Source organism: Lutjanus erythropterus, chromosome 20, assembly GCF_056507025.1.
Source record: "Lutjanus erythropterus isolate fLutEry1 chromosome 20, fLutEry1.hap2, whole genome shotgun sequence".
NCBI lineage: Eukaryota > Metazoa > Chordata > Actinopteri > Lutjaniformes > Lutjanidae > Lutjanus > Lutjanus erythropterus.
In genome coordinates this window covers 9162639-9181081 of record NC_139336.1, presented here as the reverse complement: position 1 = coordinate 9181081, position 18443 = coordinate 9162639, and the positions used below count along the sequence as shown (strand labels likewise).

General features: G+C 41.1%; 1 protein-coding gene across 2 annotated transcripts in view; it reads right to left on the bottom strand.

The window, feature by feature from the left end:
- The window catches only part of dpysl2b (dihydropyrimidinase like 2b), a 41081-nt gene extending 22870 nt beyond the window's left edge, over positions 1-18211 (bottom strand). Inside the window, exon 1 of one of the 2 annotated variants that reach the window (XM_084746716.1) lies at positions 17925-18211. In XM_084746716.1, coding sequence (XP_084602842.1) covers positions 17925-18197 — 273 coding nt within the window. In that variant the 5' untranslated portion in view covers positions 18198-18211. Of the gene's footprint in view, positions 1-13450; positions 13808-17924 lie in introns of those variants that run through there. The other variant, XM_084746717.1, reaches the window with a different exon arrangement.
- Positions 18212-18443: the final 232 nt, after the last annotated feature.

The following is an 18443-nucleotide window of genomic DNA, read 5'->3' as shown; positions in this document are numbered from 1 at the left end:
ATTCGAACAGTCAACTGCTTATCTGGATCACACACAGCGTCTGAGCTGAAATCCACCTTCGACTTTCTTTAAAACCACCTCCCCCCACCCCATCATGTTGGACTGCATCTCTCCCTTTGCTGCCCTGTTAAAGTCTTTGTGATAAACAGCGTATGAACGTGCAAAGAAATAAAAATACAGACTCTATAAGGAAAACATAAAAAGCAGATGAAAGGCAAAGGAACTTCACCTTATCACCTTGGGTTGACCTTTTTCCCCATCCTATCATAATTAAATTCTACATTAAAAAATGGGAAATATTATCACTTACAATTGTATATATTCATTTGTGCTTTACTGCACAGGCTTGATAAGTTACTCTGCTAAAAATGTCTATACTGTGACCTCAGTTTATCATCTTGTTAGGATTAAATTCAATAAAATGGTTATAGAAAGAAAATGAATCAATGATTTTTAATTTTTAGGTGCTTTATTTCCATTTCTACTTTCTTAAATGGATATTCTGTCATCTTTGGAGAGCAGTTTGCAAGCAGCATCTTTGAGTGGTTTGTTAAATCTGTGTGACAAAAATCCTCTTCATTTTTAACCTTTGTAACCTGGATGACCTCTGAAATACACTAATTATTGTTGGTACGGAGTTTAAACAAATGTTTATTAGGGAGCAGGGTTTGAATTACCCAGTATCTTTCGGGGGAGGTCTATTTTCTGGTTCGCACTGTTACTAAGATGTGTCACATGCACACACATGCATGGAAGCGTGCAGCAGTGTGGTCAATTGCAGGGTCACTATGAAAAACACTCTACTGTTACTATTACAGACAGTTAATACTGTCAGTAACAACAACAAGGCTACTGTTTTACAATCAAATGATAGATTTATTTTACCGAATTGTTTATTTGTAGAGAGAAATGTTTGGAAGTAGGAATATTACGAGACTGACATATTTTTACTATTATTCATTTACTGAACTTTAATATATGGAAAATAAAATATAACCTTTAACACAAAAATGAAAGACGTGTTAGCATAATTACTGAAGCGACAACAGTTAAGCAATTAATTGATTATTAATAGATTATTAAATTAAATGCCAACTATTTTGATAATCAATTTGAGTCAATTTTTTAAAGCAAAAAAATAAATGTGAATATTTTCTGGTTTCTTTACTCTTCTATGACAGTAAACTGGTGACTAAAACAAGACATTTAAAGAGGTCATTTTGAAAATAAATTGGCTATGAAAATAATCGTTAGTTGCAGCCATAATCATTACCACAACTATGTTCTACGTGTTAATAGTAACTGCAGCAGTTTAGTAACAGTATTATATGGATCTCATTAAATGAAAAACTAGAAGAATTGACAGTTTTACGTGTAATGTCTCTTGAATCTGACATTTCTCTCTGAATAAAAAAGCAGAACAAACTTGTAGGTGGTTTAATTCAGGGAGGTGAGCAGCGCAGCTTGATTCACAGCAGCAACAGAAACAGAAAGTGAGGGTCAGTATTCACTGTTTCAACAATGAGGACAGCGGCCCGCCCCCGGACACACCCCTCTGTCCTCCTCATGTGGTCAAACTGTCACAGCAATGACATAAGAGAGGACCAATCAGAGCACAGAGTGTGTAATCAATCATCCATGCCTGCCGTGCCACTTGTCTCTGTGTAGGAGAGGGAGTGGGGGGGGGGCTTCTGCCACCTCTACATCCTCCCTCCCTGGAGCCCCTCACCCCCCCCCACCCCCGCCCGTCCCTCGAGTCACCCCGGGTCGTCTGTCCAAAAAGGGAGTGGCAGCTCTGGTCACAAGGACTCCAGCATCCCCTACTAACAAAGGCCGCTCTGTTCGAGCCGCTGCCTCTAGCTGCTGGCCGGCCAGCAGCTCTGGCCCCCGAGCACAACTGCTGCTCTGCAAAGGCTCCCAGTCAGAGAGCCCCGCCCTGCCTCTCAACCAGCTCATACACAACCCCGCACTGCACAACCACAGCTTTAGGAAATATCATCTATTATCTTACATCCAGGCTCCTCCTAATCTTAATCAGAGAGCTGCCTGGACACAGACGGAGAAGAAAACAAATCTTCGTCTGCACCACCAGGAGCAGGTGGAATTTCTTTTTCTGGCACATGATACAAAATCCACTTCATTTCTATTTATACATATTCTGCGCAGAAGCCAAGCCCACATACAACATCTGACACATGCATCTATATTTTCAATCTTAAATCTCTTTATTCTTTTTATTTGTTTTGGTCACATGTACTTTGTGGTTTGGACAACTTAGATAATCAATTAATCACCATTTATCATTTTAGGTGGCATATCTCACCAAGCGCCTGCCCATTCACAAGAGTTGCACTGTTTTTGTTGTAGAATTTTTTAATTTTGGCACTTTTGATGGCTGCAGAATATAGATTATCCCATGACAAACAGTAGGGTTTCTACACCGCGGTCGAGTTAGTTTTAAGTTGGGCGTACAGGCAAATGCAGCTGCATCTTCTTGAATATCCAACTAACTTCACCACAGCGGCTACACATTGATGCTGCCCCACAGACACGCACAGACTGGTGCAGTTAACAGTTAGCTCAGCTACAACACAGGCAACCTAGGACACAGAAACTTCTACAAAGGGCCGTGGATGTGCTCTATAGTGACTGTCAGAGCTCCAGCAGACTCGCTGTGTTTCCAGGCACAGACATGCTGATAACAGCTGCTCACGGCTGGTTAGCTCTGTCGGCGCTGGCTCTGACTACCAGCTATCTCGCATCACATACTACGTGGGCACGAGACCACGCCCCCTACAGTGGTTGCCATGTGCGCCCCCACTCCCTTTTCTCACATGTACAGTAATAGGCGACCTCCCAAGTCCTGAAAACCCGCTTTGATGTGTATTTCTTCAACGCCTTGAAGTATGGATTTGTCACGTGATCCATCTAAAACTCCTGATAGCTGTTTTTCCTCAAGTTTTGCCAACAGAGGTGTTAAGTTAGACTTCAAGAAGCACAGTCATTTATTTCACTCCTGTTTTGACAGTTATTTTAAAGGATAAAGTGCTCTCTTTTTTGAGCATATAAAGAGGTTGTAGCCCTACAGTATCTGAGTATGCATCTGCAAGAAAGTGTATCTTAGCTGATCTTTTTTTATTCTTCTGAAGCTACACAATAAGCAGACAAACACATGGAGGACATACATGTGTCATGAAGTCATATCCTCTTGGCTTTTGGAGAGAAAAATTTTCTTAAACTTCTTATCTTGGCAGTCACGCTCTCATGGCTATTCAATGAAGGGAGGAAGACACACAAACACACACTTGAGGACTTCAGCTGACTGCAGCGGGTCTGGAAAATGCTTTGCAGTTGTCATCTGAAAGGTGTGGCGACGCTCTGACAGAGCTGATGGAACTAATGCAAATAGATTATGTGGTAATCTTCGATCTATGCGCTCAGACTGCTCTGCCGGAGTGACTGGCCTCGCTCCAGCCCAACGCTGGCCTGCCTTCATCCCAACAACTGCTTTGAAATATGCCGTTACATCATGCGCCTCATCATCATGACTGTCATTATCACATTACGCACTGGAGTTCGCCAACAGACTTTGGTTCTCGAGATGACACTTGTATTTTCAGACGGACCCAAAGCCGCACAAGCCAAGACTGAGAGGCAAAATTATCTTTTCAGAAACAATTACTTGTTTTTTTTATTCAAAAAGAAGGGCCAGTTATTGGGTTACTTAGTGAGGGGGATGAATATGATTCTGATTCCAGCTAAAAAGGTTTTTTTGTCTGTATGGGTTCAGTTTTTTAGCTTCAGCTGCAGCAGAACACTAAATATACGTGAAATTGGCAGAAAATTACTTGCCCTGAGTCCAGGCATGTACTGTATAATGATCTAATTGTTTTGGAGCTCACAGGGGTTGGAGAGAGTGCCTGGTTGTACTGGATCCGAGCCAAACATGACAGTGACCTTTCCTTCATGGGAACCTCTTCAGGCTTCACAAACAGGATGTGGTCAGCACTCAATGGGTCCACTGTTCCTAAACTGCTGTGTTTTCATTCCACACTACAATACTTAACCCCGCTTACGTAAAGATCATACCAGCAAAATTCAATTTGTCTAGTGTGAATGAAGAAACTACTGTTTTGAAGCTATGTGTACAATGTATAAACATTCATTGATTATTTTGTGAAAGGTTACAACTTTTCTTAACTTTTCTCCTTCGCCTGTTTCCTCAAAGAAAACATCCTGGTTCCGTAACTGGGGGCAGGACCCACTTGGGGGACATAAAAGCACAGGGAGTGGCGGCTTGCGTGACCATGAGGAAAAATGCAGAGTGGAAATAATGCTGAATGAGTGTGGTTTGTGTGGGAACAAAAAAAAACAAAAAACATGTGCTCAAATGCTAGCCAGGCTAGCTAGTTCAGATTAGCATGATTTATGACACATAAATACAAAATGGATGGGTCATCAACCAAAACAAAAAGGTCTATCTTCTGTGGTTCACTATCAACACAGCAGAAGAACACTGTGTCTACAAACTCTTGACAGCTAATGGCAGATAATGTTATTTTAAAAAATAGCATTCAGATTACCTTTTTTGGTTGCAAACTTTGCAAAGATTGTCTGGTTTAAACAAAGATTATGCGAGAACTGGTCACCTGTTGAATTCATGCTCCAAACAAAGAGAGGGCAACATATCCACCAGCTGCTAACTGTAGCTGCCATTGGTTAGCTAACTCAGTAAGCTGTTACGACTTTTGGTTGGGTGCACCAGGGAAAATCCTGGCATTTACACCACTAGTACAGCAGCTTTGGACAGCCAGTAGAAGTAGGGGTTCATGCCCAGGGCAGGGGTACCTAGAATGCTGATGGGGAGCGGTGCTGGAATGGGCAGGACAGAACACAGCCTCTGAGACCGATGGACGCCAGTTTGATGACAGGGAATACAGTACCGAGGTGATTTACCTCAGCACTGTTAATCAGTACCTGTACACTGTGTACGACAAATCCATGGTGGGCTCAGGCGAGAAACGGGAGTGACAGGGAGTGGGAAAGGAGTGAGAGTTGATTGGCAACCACCTCCAGAGGCCTGTGCAGTGATTATGACATGGTCAGCACTGCGTCCCTGCAAGTAAACCACCCTGGTGTTGTTGGGCTGAGAGCAGGCTGGATGCTACAGTGACTTACTATTTCCTTTTGAGGTACAAAGCGTCACTGCCACAAAAGCCAAGAGGATATGACTTCATGACACAATTATGTCCTCCATGTGTTTGTCTCCTTACTATTTAGCTTCAGTAAAATTAAAAAAACATTTGATACATTCCACTTTATTGCAGCCGTATACTCAGCTAGCTGGTTAGCATGCTAACTTCAGTACATATCTCCGCAACACAATACACAGATGCCTTTAACATAACTTCAAAACAAATCTATTGATAGTTTCATTTAATTTTGGGATGTTTTAAGCTAAAATTTAAAGGGGCAAAAGTTAAAGAACCACTGCTGTGATCATAAACAATCTCCCTGAAAATAATTGGGTGTTTTTTGGCCACTTGGAGCAAAAGCTGTAAACACTACACTGATTGGTGACATCACCTTATAAAGGTTATAGGGCAAGAATGTTAGTAAACAACTGCCACTTTACATATCCAGAAGACATAGTGCAACGTTAGCATTCATGTTTTAGGCAACCTGGCAAATATAAGTCCAATATTCACTCTCTTTTTAGATCTGTTTTCCACTCCACCAACTCCCAAACAAAATATTGGACCCTTTAGCTGCTAAATGCTACATTTTTTCACCGGTTAGCCACTAGTTTAGCCTATTTTGTGCTGGGAGGGTCAATTACATTTAAGCTGTGGGCTGTAAAACTCAAACAGTGCTCTCAAAGATGCTAAATCTATGTAAAACTGAGAAAAACAGCATATTCAGGTGATAATTTTCTATGGGTTTGTCATTACAAGTAATCCCTTTCACATTACACATAGTCACGTGATCCACTGTTAATATAAAAATATTGGCTATAGTACCTTTAAACAAATATATTTACATAAGCAATTTTAATGTTGAAGGCTGCTAAGTATAAAAGAAACAAACTACTGATGACAGAGTCTGGGAATATTGATTATTTCTCTATTACAGCCTGTCAGATCAATCTGTTGTATCATATGACTGCTGCAGATTATCAGACATCATTAAAACATGTCGTGTATAAACAAAACTGCAGCAGCACACAGGTGAAAACTCAAACACTACAAAGAAGAAAAGAGACGCCTGCTGACTGAGGAGACTGAGTTTCATGAAATCAGGACAAAATCCGTTCTGGCGCTATGAAAACGTCTGCCAGTGTTAGACGTAACCCGGCAACGTCATGTTGTTGTTGTCCAAATGGAAAATATCCTGGGAACATTTGTGAAGTCAGGTGGAGAAAGCTGCCAGGTCAGACATTCAGCACTATGATTTATGTGTGTTCTGGATTATTCAAAAACCAGCCTGCTACTAAAATCATCTCCGTGCATGTTCAGACAACTGCTGTAAAAACACATGTTCACTATATTTTTTTTTATTTAAACCAGAACACTTGCCGATTAACTGGCAAAACAGAAATCAAACAAATTCCCAGAGGGATACTTAACACCTTGGTTTGGAAAATACAGCACAAACTGGACACAAGAATATATCTGAACAGTGATTTTTCTGTTTGTGTGTATTTATTAAACAGATACTGGGAGATCTGGATAGGTTGATTATGACCTTGTGCTTCACATCACAAGAGAAATCCATAGTTAGAGGCTTCAGTGGAGAAAGACGGAACTTTTTAAACAAACAACTCATTTTCTTATTCATTTATTTATTAATTTACTGTATAAACTCTCTCTTTGTTTCTGAAAAAAATCACTGACACTTCCCTTTGAGTGTGAACTTTTTTTTTGACTATGAAATATTCACTTAAATTCTCTCTTTGATTAGAAAACTCACCTGAACTGAAAAATGTACTTAAATTAACTCTTTGACTATGAAACATTTAAACCAACTATTTGATTAAGAAAAATCCACTTAATCTATTTCTTTGGCTATGAAGAAATTCACTTAAACTAAGTCTAACTCTGGAAAAAATCCCTCTAATTCTCTTTTAATTGAACATTTCACCAAAGTTCTTTCTTTAACTATGAAAAATCCACCTCAGAATCTCTCTTTGTCTGAATAGTTCACTTTAACTACCCAAAAAATTAACTTAAAGTAACTCTTTTCTTAAATTCTCTCTATAGTGGAACATTTTCTGTTAAATTGTCTGTTTAACTACGAAAATTCACTTACATTTGCTATTTAACCAAAAGACTCATAACAAATCCTAAATTCTGTCTTTAAATATGAAAAAATGTTTAAGAATTCCCTTATATTCTCCTTTCAAAATTCACATAACTTCTCTCTTCAACTGAAAAAAATCACTTCAACTCTATGAAAAGTCCTCTCACTGACTTCTTTTTACAGTCTGTTGCGGCAGATTTCACTCCACAGTATTCTCCTTTGTTCAAGTACTGACTGATGAAAAAGTTCACTTTCTGTACACACACGGACAAACACACACACACACACACACACACACACTGTGTATTTTCTCTGACTTCTGGCTTTATGAATGGGGGAATTCGGGAAGACATTGAGAGTAAAAAAAAATGAGTGTGAGGTGGTGGGTGGGTGATTTGGAGAGCAGTGTGTGATGTGTGAGCAGACAGTGCCCCGGGCTGCAGCTGTGCACTGTGAGATAACAGCGTGAACGGGCTGAGGCCACCGCAGCAGTAACAACACACACACGCTGAGCCGCCACCGGGGACGACGACTGTACTACAGGTATACTAACAGACTGCCTAATGATCTCTCATCCGCTGAGGATTGTAGTCACACAGACTTTAATCCAGGACAGTCTTATTATAGCCTCAGTCTATTTTTACCCTCATGGACAGAAGAGGTGCATTTACTTTACTAAAACATCTTTGTTCTTATTTTTTTTACTTTGCTTTCATCTGTATTTATATCCTCCACTGTGCTACATAGCACGTTGAGAGACATTGCTTGGGGCAAAAATAACTTGAGTCTAGCACTGAAATGATCAGCCAGTTAATGACTGTTGATAAGAGAGAGTATTTCACAACAATTCTGATAATCTTTTAATGTTTCAGGTTATTTATCAAGCAAAAATTCCAAGCATTCTCTGGTTTCAGTTTTGCAAAAGTGAGGAAACACTGTTTTTTCCCACCCAATATCATTTTAGGCTGCAACTAATGATTCATTTTCAATCTGCTGATTACTCTTCTGATCAACTGATTAGTTGTTTAGTCTTAGAAATGTGAAAAAAAAAATATTTTCACCATGTCATCTTCAAACAGTGACGTCTTCAAATTCCCTGTTTTGTCCAACCAATAGCACAAAACTAAAATACATTCAGTTTACAGAGGGGGTTGCCAAACTTTTTCAGCTCGTGACCCTAAAGAGAAATTTGATGTCTGCCTGCGACCCAAACTCACAAAAATACATCACGAAGCCTCAAGTGGCCAGTTGAGGATCTGCAGTTTTTGAACCTTCCTCTTTGGTTTCATTTTCAGCCCAAGAACTTGGCACTCGGCCATGACATGACCAATTACACTTAGCAAAGAGAAGTCATTAGAAATAAAGGCCCACCTCTAATACGAGCCTGCCTCAAATAAAGCCCTGTTACCTTCTGAAGTTTGGATAAGTAACGGCCTTAGTCACTATTTGAGGAAATACAGTGTGAATTTGACTCAGTTTACCCAACTGACCATTCATAAGTCCCGCCCCTTTTTGTTCTGTTCTCCAATAGCATTTGAGCTAACTTTGTACCTCAGTCAGTTTTCTCCTTTTTTTGTACAAGTGACATAATGGGTCATATCTTAAGTCAATACTAATGGAAGCAAATCGTTAGCTAACTAGCTAGCTAGATCTCTAGCATTTTGCTAACATCAGCTAATTTAAAGGTACTACAAGGAACTTTTCTATTTTGCTGATTTTGAAAGCACCTGTGGACATAAGCAGAGTGTTTCCACATCCATGACTGCAAAATATAACGTCAAAAATGTATCTGGGAAAATGTAAACCACTCGTTTCATCTGATTTCATGGAGAATCCCACCCTTTGGCAGACATTAAGAATAACTATACAGAAATAACCGAACTTCTCGAGGATGGTTTTGTTTACTTTTGCAGGTCATATAGAGGCATCAGTATTTAATTGAAACCATTTCATAATCGGCTCGCTCAACTGTCATTGGAGCACAGAGTGGAAAGGAGTGGGACTTAGGAAGGGTCAATTTGTGACCAAACAAGAACGGGTTCATGACCCATTTTGGGTTGTGACCCTTAGTTTGGGAAACACTGGTTTACAGTGATTTAAAACTGAGACAGACAGCTAATGTGAGAAATTGATTAAATTAAAACCATAAAGAGAACATGTTTGGGTTTTGAACTATGTGTCAGACAAAATGAGTAATATGAAGATGTCATCTTGGACTAGTGATGGGCATTTGTCACCTTTTTTTTCCCCTGCATTTTAAACACCAAATGATTAATCATTAATTTGCAAAAAAAAATTTATTTGCAGCCGTATTTAACTAGACATTTACTTCTATCACACACCTCGTAACTCTCCCCTGGTTTCGCTGTGTGAATCACAAATTTGGAGAATAGACATGAGTCACAGAAGCAGCTCCAAACCCAGGTGGTGAACTTGTGGAGGTTCATTCATATTTGATGAGATCTGCCTTAAGTATGTCCCTGCCTGTGCAGCTGACCCGACTCCATCTGGCCCAGACAAACCAGTCAGCTCTACCAGCGCTCCACCCATAATGACTGATGGATGAAACATTCAAATTCAGCATTGTGTACAGTATGATCTAAACTCTCTAAATTTGATTGGCTAGTGAAGTAAGACATTAAACACACAGAGTTCCTTTGTCACTGCTGCGGCCTTTCCTGTTTTTATTCAATTTAAACCTCGTTCATTTCCTCTGGTTGGTTTAATCAGCTCATCCACTCTTCACACTGAAGCCTGGTCAGTGAAGTGGTCACAAAAGGAGGTCTGTTACCTGAAGCTCACAGGGTTGAGACCAGCTGGAAAACAGAAAATCCATGAAGTATAACTAAGGGACTACAGTCTCATGCAACACATTTATCACACCCATTTTAAGGACATCCATCTCTGTTTGACCCTCTTTTTCTTTCATGCACTGTTCAAGAATAGGTAGTCTATCCATTTAGATCTGGCCTAATCACTGTTAGGACTACAACCCCTACTAATCCTCTGATCTCTCCACCAACCAGCTGCTGCATCTCAAGCACTCTCCAGAGACTTGAGAGGAAAATGATTCACCTGAAGTGCTGTCTGTTTTCTACAGAGACAACATGATATCAACACAGTGTGCTTTTAATTATCATTTATCATCATATGTGACTTGTTTCGAGACTGTTTGCCCTTAGAAACAATCAAAATATGTGATATCAGAGAGATTTAAAGACTTTTCTCTTTCTGATTTGTTTTCTACACTTGCTATAAGCCTTTTTTTGTATTTGTTCCAATATCTCTTCTCTTGGCACTGTGCACAGTAGGGCTGCACCTAACAACTATTTCCATTATCGCTTCATCAGTTGAATATTTTCTCAATGAATTAATGTATTGTTTAGTCTATAAATTGTCAGAAAATAGAGAAAGATGCTCTGTTCAAGTTCCCAGAACGTATCTTCAAATGGCTTGATTTGTCTGACTGAGAGTCCCAAACACAAGATTGTTCAAGTCACAGTGATACAACACTGAGAAAAGTAGCAAATCCCCACATTTGAGAGGTGAAAAAAATAATATTTGGATTATTTTCTTGACCAAACAGTTATTATTAGCAAAATGGCTGTCAAAACATTCAATGGACTATTGCTTTCAGCACAGTAAAGGCTGGAATGTGTATCTCCAAGATCCATAAATAAGCACATGCACTGGTATTGTACGGAGACCTTTGGTGAGTGTGTTTTTCTTTCACTACAGCTGCAATGATTAATAAATTAGTTGTCCACTATTAATCCCCAACTATTTTGATAATCGATTAATCGTTTTGAGTTGTTTTCTGAGAAAACAAAAGTCTAAATTCTGGGATTTCAGCTTCTCAAATGTAAATATTTTATAGATTCTTTACACCTCTATGACAGTAACCTGAATATCAACTGAGACATTTGAGGATGTCACCTTGGCCTTTGAAGTGATCAACATTTTTCATCATTCGCTGAGATTTTATGAAGCCAAAAACTCACTGATAATCAAGAAAATGTTGAACAGATCAGTCAATTCTGATAATAATTAAACAATACATTTCACCTCCAGGCAGAAATTGGATCAACCAGTCAGCCTGTCTGATGCGCAAAGCTGCAGGACACATTGCTGCTATTTGGGAGCCGTGCACATCAGCTCCGCTGTCAGTGCCTGTGACCTACAGTTACCCATAACACCTCTGTCTGTGTGAGTCTACAGAGACGTTTGCACGTCTCTTTGCAGAACTATGAGTTCATCTTAGGATGTCCTCTGGTGCCTTTAAGTGTCCTGTTCAGTCTGAGATGAGCTGCTGGCTGTGCTGTCTGCATGACCTCCACCAGGTGCAGGATGGATGGAGGTTTAGATTGCTTCTAATAGATGATCAATAAGAATGAATGGCTTTTGAGACAGTGGACCCCTGGGCACAGATGCCTGAAAAGCCCCTAACAGCTGCCACCCCACCCACATCATGTCATGGTCCTAATTAGAGCTTCTTTGTTATGAATTTGGAAATTGGATTGTTTTTTTTTTTTTTTCAGAAAAACTTTTGACTGATATGTTAAAGGGAAAATTCACCACTTTTCATGTGAATGTCCAGTCAGTGCTGATGGTAAATGTAGTCAATAGAAGTAATAAATTCCTCAGTGTGTGCTACACTGGCAGAGAAAACAGAGTTCTTCTGCTGTAATGTTCTTCCTGCATCCAGTGATGTCACAGTGATGTCATTTCTGTTAAGGAAGAACTACAGGCTATTTCAGCATGGATTTCTGCTAGATTAGTATTTTTTTCACCTAACACTATGTTTTGTCCTATGTTTTAATAGCTATAGGTCAGGGTGGTGATACACGGCAACAGAAGCTTGAACATAATGCATCCTGGTACATGTAGGCACTGCTGCATGGCTCAATGAGCACTAAAACTCAATTTCTTACTCAGTATATATCACACATTGAAGAATTTATTGCTTCAACTGATAACATTTAGCATCAGCACTGACTGGACATCCACATAAAAAGTGCTGGATTTTGCATCTAACACCAATCACTTTCAGCACAGAGGCTATAGCCCAGTGGACCCCCGAACACTTGGCCCCTTGGCCTGTTCCCAGACAAGTATAAGCCCAATGATTCATATAGAAATGCATCTTTTTATCTGCTCAGAGCCTTTACTCATATTTGTATAAAAAGACAAATATAAGACACTCCCCCCATCAGGCTTTTGTTGTGCTTTTTCTGAGCCATTTCTGACTTTTTCACCCAATTATTTCCCTCCACTCAGACAGTGACCTCCTTCCTGATTAGCTCTGCTGCCTGCATACATCTTCCCTTCATTACACAGCTGAGAGAGAAACATGGGAGGAAATAGGACCCACACTGTCCCCTCCCTTCCCTTCCCTTCCCTTCCCTTCCCCTGGCTCCCCTCCCTCCCTTCCCCTCCCTATTCTCTACTTTCCATTCAACCATCCCTGCAGCTCTATGAATTCAGGGAAATAATGTGTAGTGACACCAGAAATGTGGCTTTAAATCTTCTAAAAATATGATTCTATGATTAAAAGCCGGTTTTGGCGGTGAAAGAAGAGCCTGGGGGTAAAATCCAGCCGGGTATAGTAAGCGTTAGAGCGGATGCAGGGCAGCATTTGCCCCACCAGTTGGTGTGCAGTGATACCCGGCCACCAGACACACCACCGCCTAACAAAGACCACCGGCGTGAAATCTCAACTGTCATGCATGCACAGACAAAGAGTGACACACTGAGAGTGGATCTGCAGCACAGATGCATATTTAGGGTTAAGTGGTGGCTCGGTTTTACGCGGACATGAGCACTTGTCGCAAAGATGCTGCAAAAAAATCACATTTTTCAGCCTCACCACCACACTGTCCGCCCCTGGCCTCATTGATTTATTATCTATCGACCCCAGCGCGCGTCTCACGTTGCAGATTTCACAATAAAAGCTTGATGCGTCTGTAAAATGCATTTTAAGAAGCTCAGATTTTGTCTGAGAACGCAGCAGCCAGCGGCGGCGGCGGCGCAGGGACCATGCGCCCCGGTGACATCCTGCACCCACACCCCGCACCCACAGGCCCACACCGGCCAGACACCAGACTGGATCTAATCTAAGCTACTTCCACGCTAAAACCAGGCAGACACTCACTGTGATGCGGGGGATGTTCTTCTTGCCCTGGTAGCCAGACATCTTCACCGGTGCTTCGTCTTGCGCTGCGCCGTGTGGACCGCAATCAATGCAACGGGGATGGACGGGATTACTGAAACGAGGATGATGATGATGAAGAAGAAGCAGAAGAAGCCGGGTCGATTCCTTAAAGAATCAAACTATCTCTCAACTCCGGTCGGATCGCGTCCTGCCAGGCAGCCAGCTCCCGGGTCTCCGCCGATGCACCAAACCTTTCCTTCCCAGACGGAGTCAGACAAGAGAGGGGAGAGGAAGGAGGGAGGGACCACTGTGCGAGCCTCTTCCCCATAAAAGAACCCCACGGAGCATGCGCAGAGCCTCGCCCTGCTCCCATTGACAGGAGAGGCACTAATGCCATCAATTGCTCTCCTTCGGATGGATTAGTGAAGGCAGAGAGTGCAGCAAGTGAACAAATGAAGAAACGGCCAGCAGCCATCTTAACTACAGCCACTACATCTGCTCCCCTGTCTCTAAATCTAAGTTTTTATCACAGCAAGCACAACATCAGCCAGCGCACAGCAGATCATTTCCAGCTCTAATGAACTTGTTTCAACAGTTTTCTTGTACCTCTATTGTTATCTGTGATTTAAACAGCCCCAATACAGTTTTCAGGGCGTGACTGGAAACAAGAAGTAACACTTGTTGGGGTCACAGAGGACAGCAGAGGTGATGGGATTTATCTTTTCCACTGTTTGAGGACAAACTGGCTATTAACAAATAAAACAACTGACTTGCATAGTAAATTATTTTCTACACACTGCAGAAGCCTGTATGATATTTCATACTGTCTGAATAAAATGAGATTGAGAGGAGTTAAAGGGACAGTTCACCCCCGAATCAAAAGTTATATATTTTCCTCTTACCTGTATTGTTATTTACCCACTGAGACTGTTTTGGTGTGAGATGCCAAGTTTTGGAGATATCGTCCACAGAGATGTCTGCTTTCTCTGCAATATAATGGAACTAGATGGCACTCGGTTTGTGGTGCTCAAACAACAAAACAAAACAAAAATACATTTGAAAAACTCAACAGCTATGTCTCTTTCCAGAAACCATGACCCGGTTACTCAAGATAATCCACAGACCTTGTTCTAAGCAGTTTCATGTAGGAACTGTTTTCTTTCTGCTGAACTACACCCACCGACCACATCACTGTGCAGGAGGAAGCGTGCAGCGTGGACAAGAGGCTCGTGAAAGCACATAATGTGAGCACATAACGTCCTGGAACATTAGCACCACTGAGCTAGCTAGCGTGGTGATTAGTGATGCGTGGGCAACAGCTACAGCTTCGGGTGCTGCAGTTAATCCACAGCTTGGGTGGGTCTAAAAATTAACATTTGGTTAACAGCACCAAGTAAGAGAGACGATGTGTGTGTACATTTACGCACAAGGCACAGCAGCGCAACTTCAATGCTTATTTAATTCTGTTTCTCTGGAGAGTTTTCTCTGTATTGTCAACTTTATAACTACACTTTTTTAATTTTGCCTCACAATATTTGCTGCAGTGACATTACTGAATGCAAAGAAACAAAATTGCAGGGACAGGTACAGTAGAGTTGTGGGTCTCTAAATCAGAGATTGATGATACAGTTGGCAAGTGTAGTTTCATAGAAAGAGAACTGTTCCTACATGAGACTGCTCAGAACAAGGTCTGTGGATTATCTTGATTAACCGGGTCATTATTTGTGGAAAGCGACATTGCTGTTGAGTTTTTCAAATGTATTTTTTTGGCACTTTGAGCACCAAAAGTTGAGTGATATTTAGTTCCATAAAATCTCCAAAACTCTACAACTCACATCGAAATGATCAAGATGGACAAATAGCACTACAGGTGAGAGGAAAAGTATATTTTTAAATTGTGGGGTGAATCCACCCTTTTAACATCAAAGTAAAATAGATGCAATATCTTACTGCTTAATAAACTCAGCCTCTGCTCCAATCACAAAGTATGGTCGATAAATTATTTTTTTAATTCATAGAGATACTATGAACTTTTCTTACTGTGTCTTTGGTTCACAGCACACAAATAAAGAAGAAATCAACAAACTGACTCAGAAATGTCCGTTAGAGAGCAATAGAAAGCTTGTTAATATTAGCTAACCATTCACACTAGTGTACTGGATTGAGAGAGGGTGTCTTTTATATTTCTTGTGTTTTTTGAACACAATTTATTAGATGGTTTCTTCCTTTAAAGAAGTAGAAGGGTGAGAGAGGCAAGAGATAGTTATCAACAGTTCAACTTGCATATAAATATTGAGCTTTGCAGTCTGCCAGTGCTGGAAGAAGATCTTTTACTGAATGTAGCAATACCACAGTGTGTAAATACTCTGTTACAAGTAAAGGTCCTGCATTCAGTATTTTACTTAAAAGTACAAGAGTATCAGCATCAAAATATACTAACTACTAAGTACCGAAAGTAAAAATAAACATACTCATCAGAAAAACTGGTCCATAAAACTGTAATATACATTACATTATTGGCTTATAATAGTTGATGCATTCATGTCATTAAAATGCTGCAGCTAGTGCAGGTGGAGCTTATTTTAATGACTTTATATACTGCAGGGTAACTTGTTTTACCCTGGAGATCAATAAAGTTTTATATTAATCTATACTGCATCATAATGTATGTGTTTATTATATTTTGTGTCATTAATCTGAGTCTGCAACCTAGTAACTCAAGTTATATAAATGTAGTGGAATAAAAAGTACTTAATATAGTAATATTTGCCTCTGAAAGTATTTCAGTAGAATTGTAAAGTACCAGAAAAAGCAAATTACAGTTGTACTTAAGTACAGTGCTTGAGTAAATGTAGGGTACTCAATTACTTTCCACCACTGCAGTCTGCTTATGTCATTTTTTTTATCAAGCACGGTCCTGAGATGTGTGCAGGCCTTTAAACATCTCATCACTCAATCTTGTCTCTTTTATTATTAATATAGAGCAGCATATCAAACATGTTAAATGTATATTCATTTATCAGAGAACAGGGGGGAAACTACTACACATGTACCACAGAGTAGGTAAAGAGCAGATTGTCTGGCTAATGCTTCCAATCAATATGAAACATGACTCCATGATACACCACACCACTACCCAAAGCTTTTAACTGCATCCTGAGTGCTTAAATATTAAGTAAAGGAAGCAGTGATGATGCCGTTAGTGCCACAGTTTACCACCCAGCTGTAAAACCTGGACAGTGAGTTTGAAGCAGCAGCAGCAGAAAAGTTGACAGATTTTCCTGCAAGTCATGCAGCGCAGAGCTCCACACCCTCGACTGTACTGTCAGAAAACTTAAAGGCATAATATGCAATGTTTTACTAAAACAAATTGTAGACTTGTGCAAGTATAATCCGTCTCAACCAGCAATTATGATCTGCTAAAAGTCTGCAGTGGCGTCCAATGGTGAACTCAGGCTGTCAGAGGGGCATGGGCATAAAAAATCAAAAGGGCACCAGCTGTATGTGATGGGGCACCATTGTGCTGAAAGTCATAATGCACTTTTTCACATTTTCTACTGGAAGGACACTCTAGAGGGCACTTTATCCTGTTTTGTCCACTGGAAGGACACTCTAGAGGGCACTTTATGACATTTTCTGGGACACTGGGACACACCAAAGGCCGTTTATGATGTTTTTTTGACCATAGGAGCATCCAAGTGGCCATTTTTGCAGCGATCCCTCCTCCCACAGTAGAGTCTGTGGTGTCTGTATCTGCAGAGACCCTGCCCTCTGCCTGTATTCCCCCATTTACGCTTTACCAACCCAAAACATCAGTATGTGACGTCCTGAGAATGAGACTCCACAATCAACTCTCCTGATGCGTTTAATAACAGCTCAGACAAATCCCACTGATTCAATGAATCCTGCTTTAAATGCACAACACAACGTTCCAACCGTTCATCACATCACGAAGCGTCCAGAGCTGTGTGCTCACATGTGTGTGTCACACTTTCAACCAGGCTAACCTTGATGCAGATTTTTTTTTTCTCATTCAGACGTTGGTATTTATAGTCTTTTGCTCAAGGACACTTCAGCAGCTCATGAACACACACTCCACAGGGTTGTATAATCGGCCAGCCAGCTGCACTGTGCAGCAGAGGGGATCAATTCAACATTAGTGTAAGCTAGAACCAACAGGGGCCACTCCCTCTGGCAGCTCTGCATGGTGGGCCCTGCATCTCTGTTACATCACAGTGCTTCCTGGGAAATGTAGTCAGAGCAAGTTGTCTAGCAGGCCTACACACAAGCTTAAATAAACTCGAATGAGTAATTAAAACATTTATAGATTAAAAATGGCGCAGATTTGTGCAAATATATGAATGATGGATGACTGATGAGAGGGGGAAAAAAAGACAAAAAAGATGCACAGACTGAGAGAAAGAGATAGGAAATAATACATAATAATCATGCAAAATACAATAAAAAAAATTACCCTTTTGTCGTCCAGATTCTGTAGAGCCTCCTTCCCTGTGCTCTCCCTGATCTCCACCTTCCTCGGTTGGGAGATGTCGGTCTGCCGGTCAATGACTCGCCCGTCACTCCTGCTGCCTCCCCTGCACGCCGAGAGCGCATCAAAGTCGAGCGTCTTGCTGTCGGAGGATCCTTCCACCGGGCAGAACATGCCACAGAATTTCTGCCTGGGCCTGGCCGGGCTGTCGGAGCCCATGCTCTTGAAGAAGGCTGGCACTTCCCCGGCGGTCGACATGCCTGGCGGTGGAGGGGGGGGAATGTGAGGTGGTTTCGTCGGGGAGTAGCTCGCACAGATGCTCCTTGTGTTTTCCGCTCAGCACGCCTGCCTGCACAGCCACCGCCTTTTTGCCGGTTCTCAAGCAGGTGGTCGCACTGTGACAAAAAGCGCAACAACAAAAAAAAAAATCTGTAAGGCTAATAACGCTGCATGAAAACACTCCCACTGTAGAGACCTGAACGCACCGTGATTCCACCTAAATAT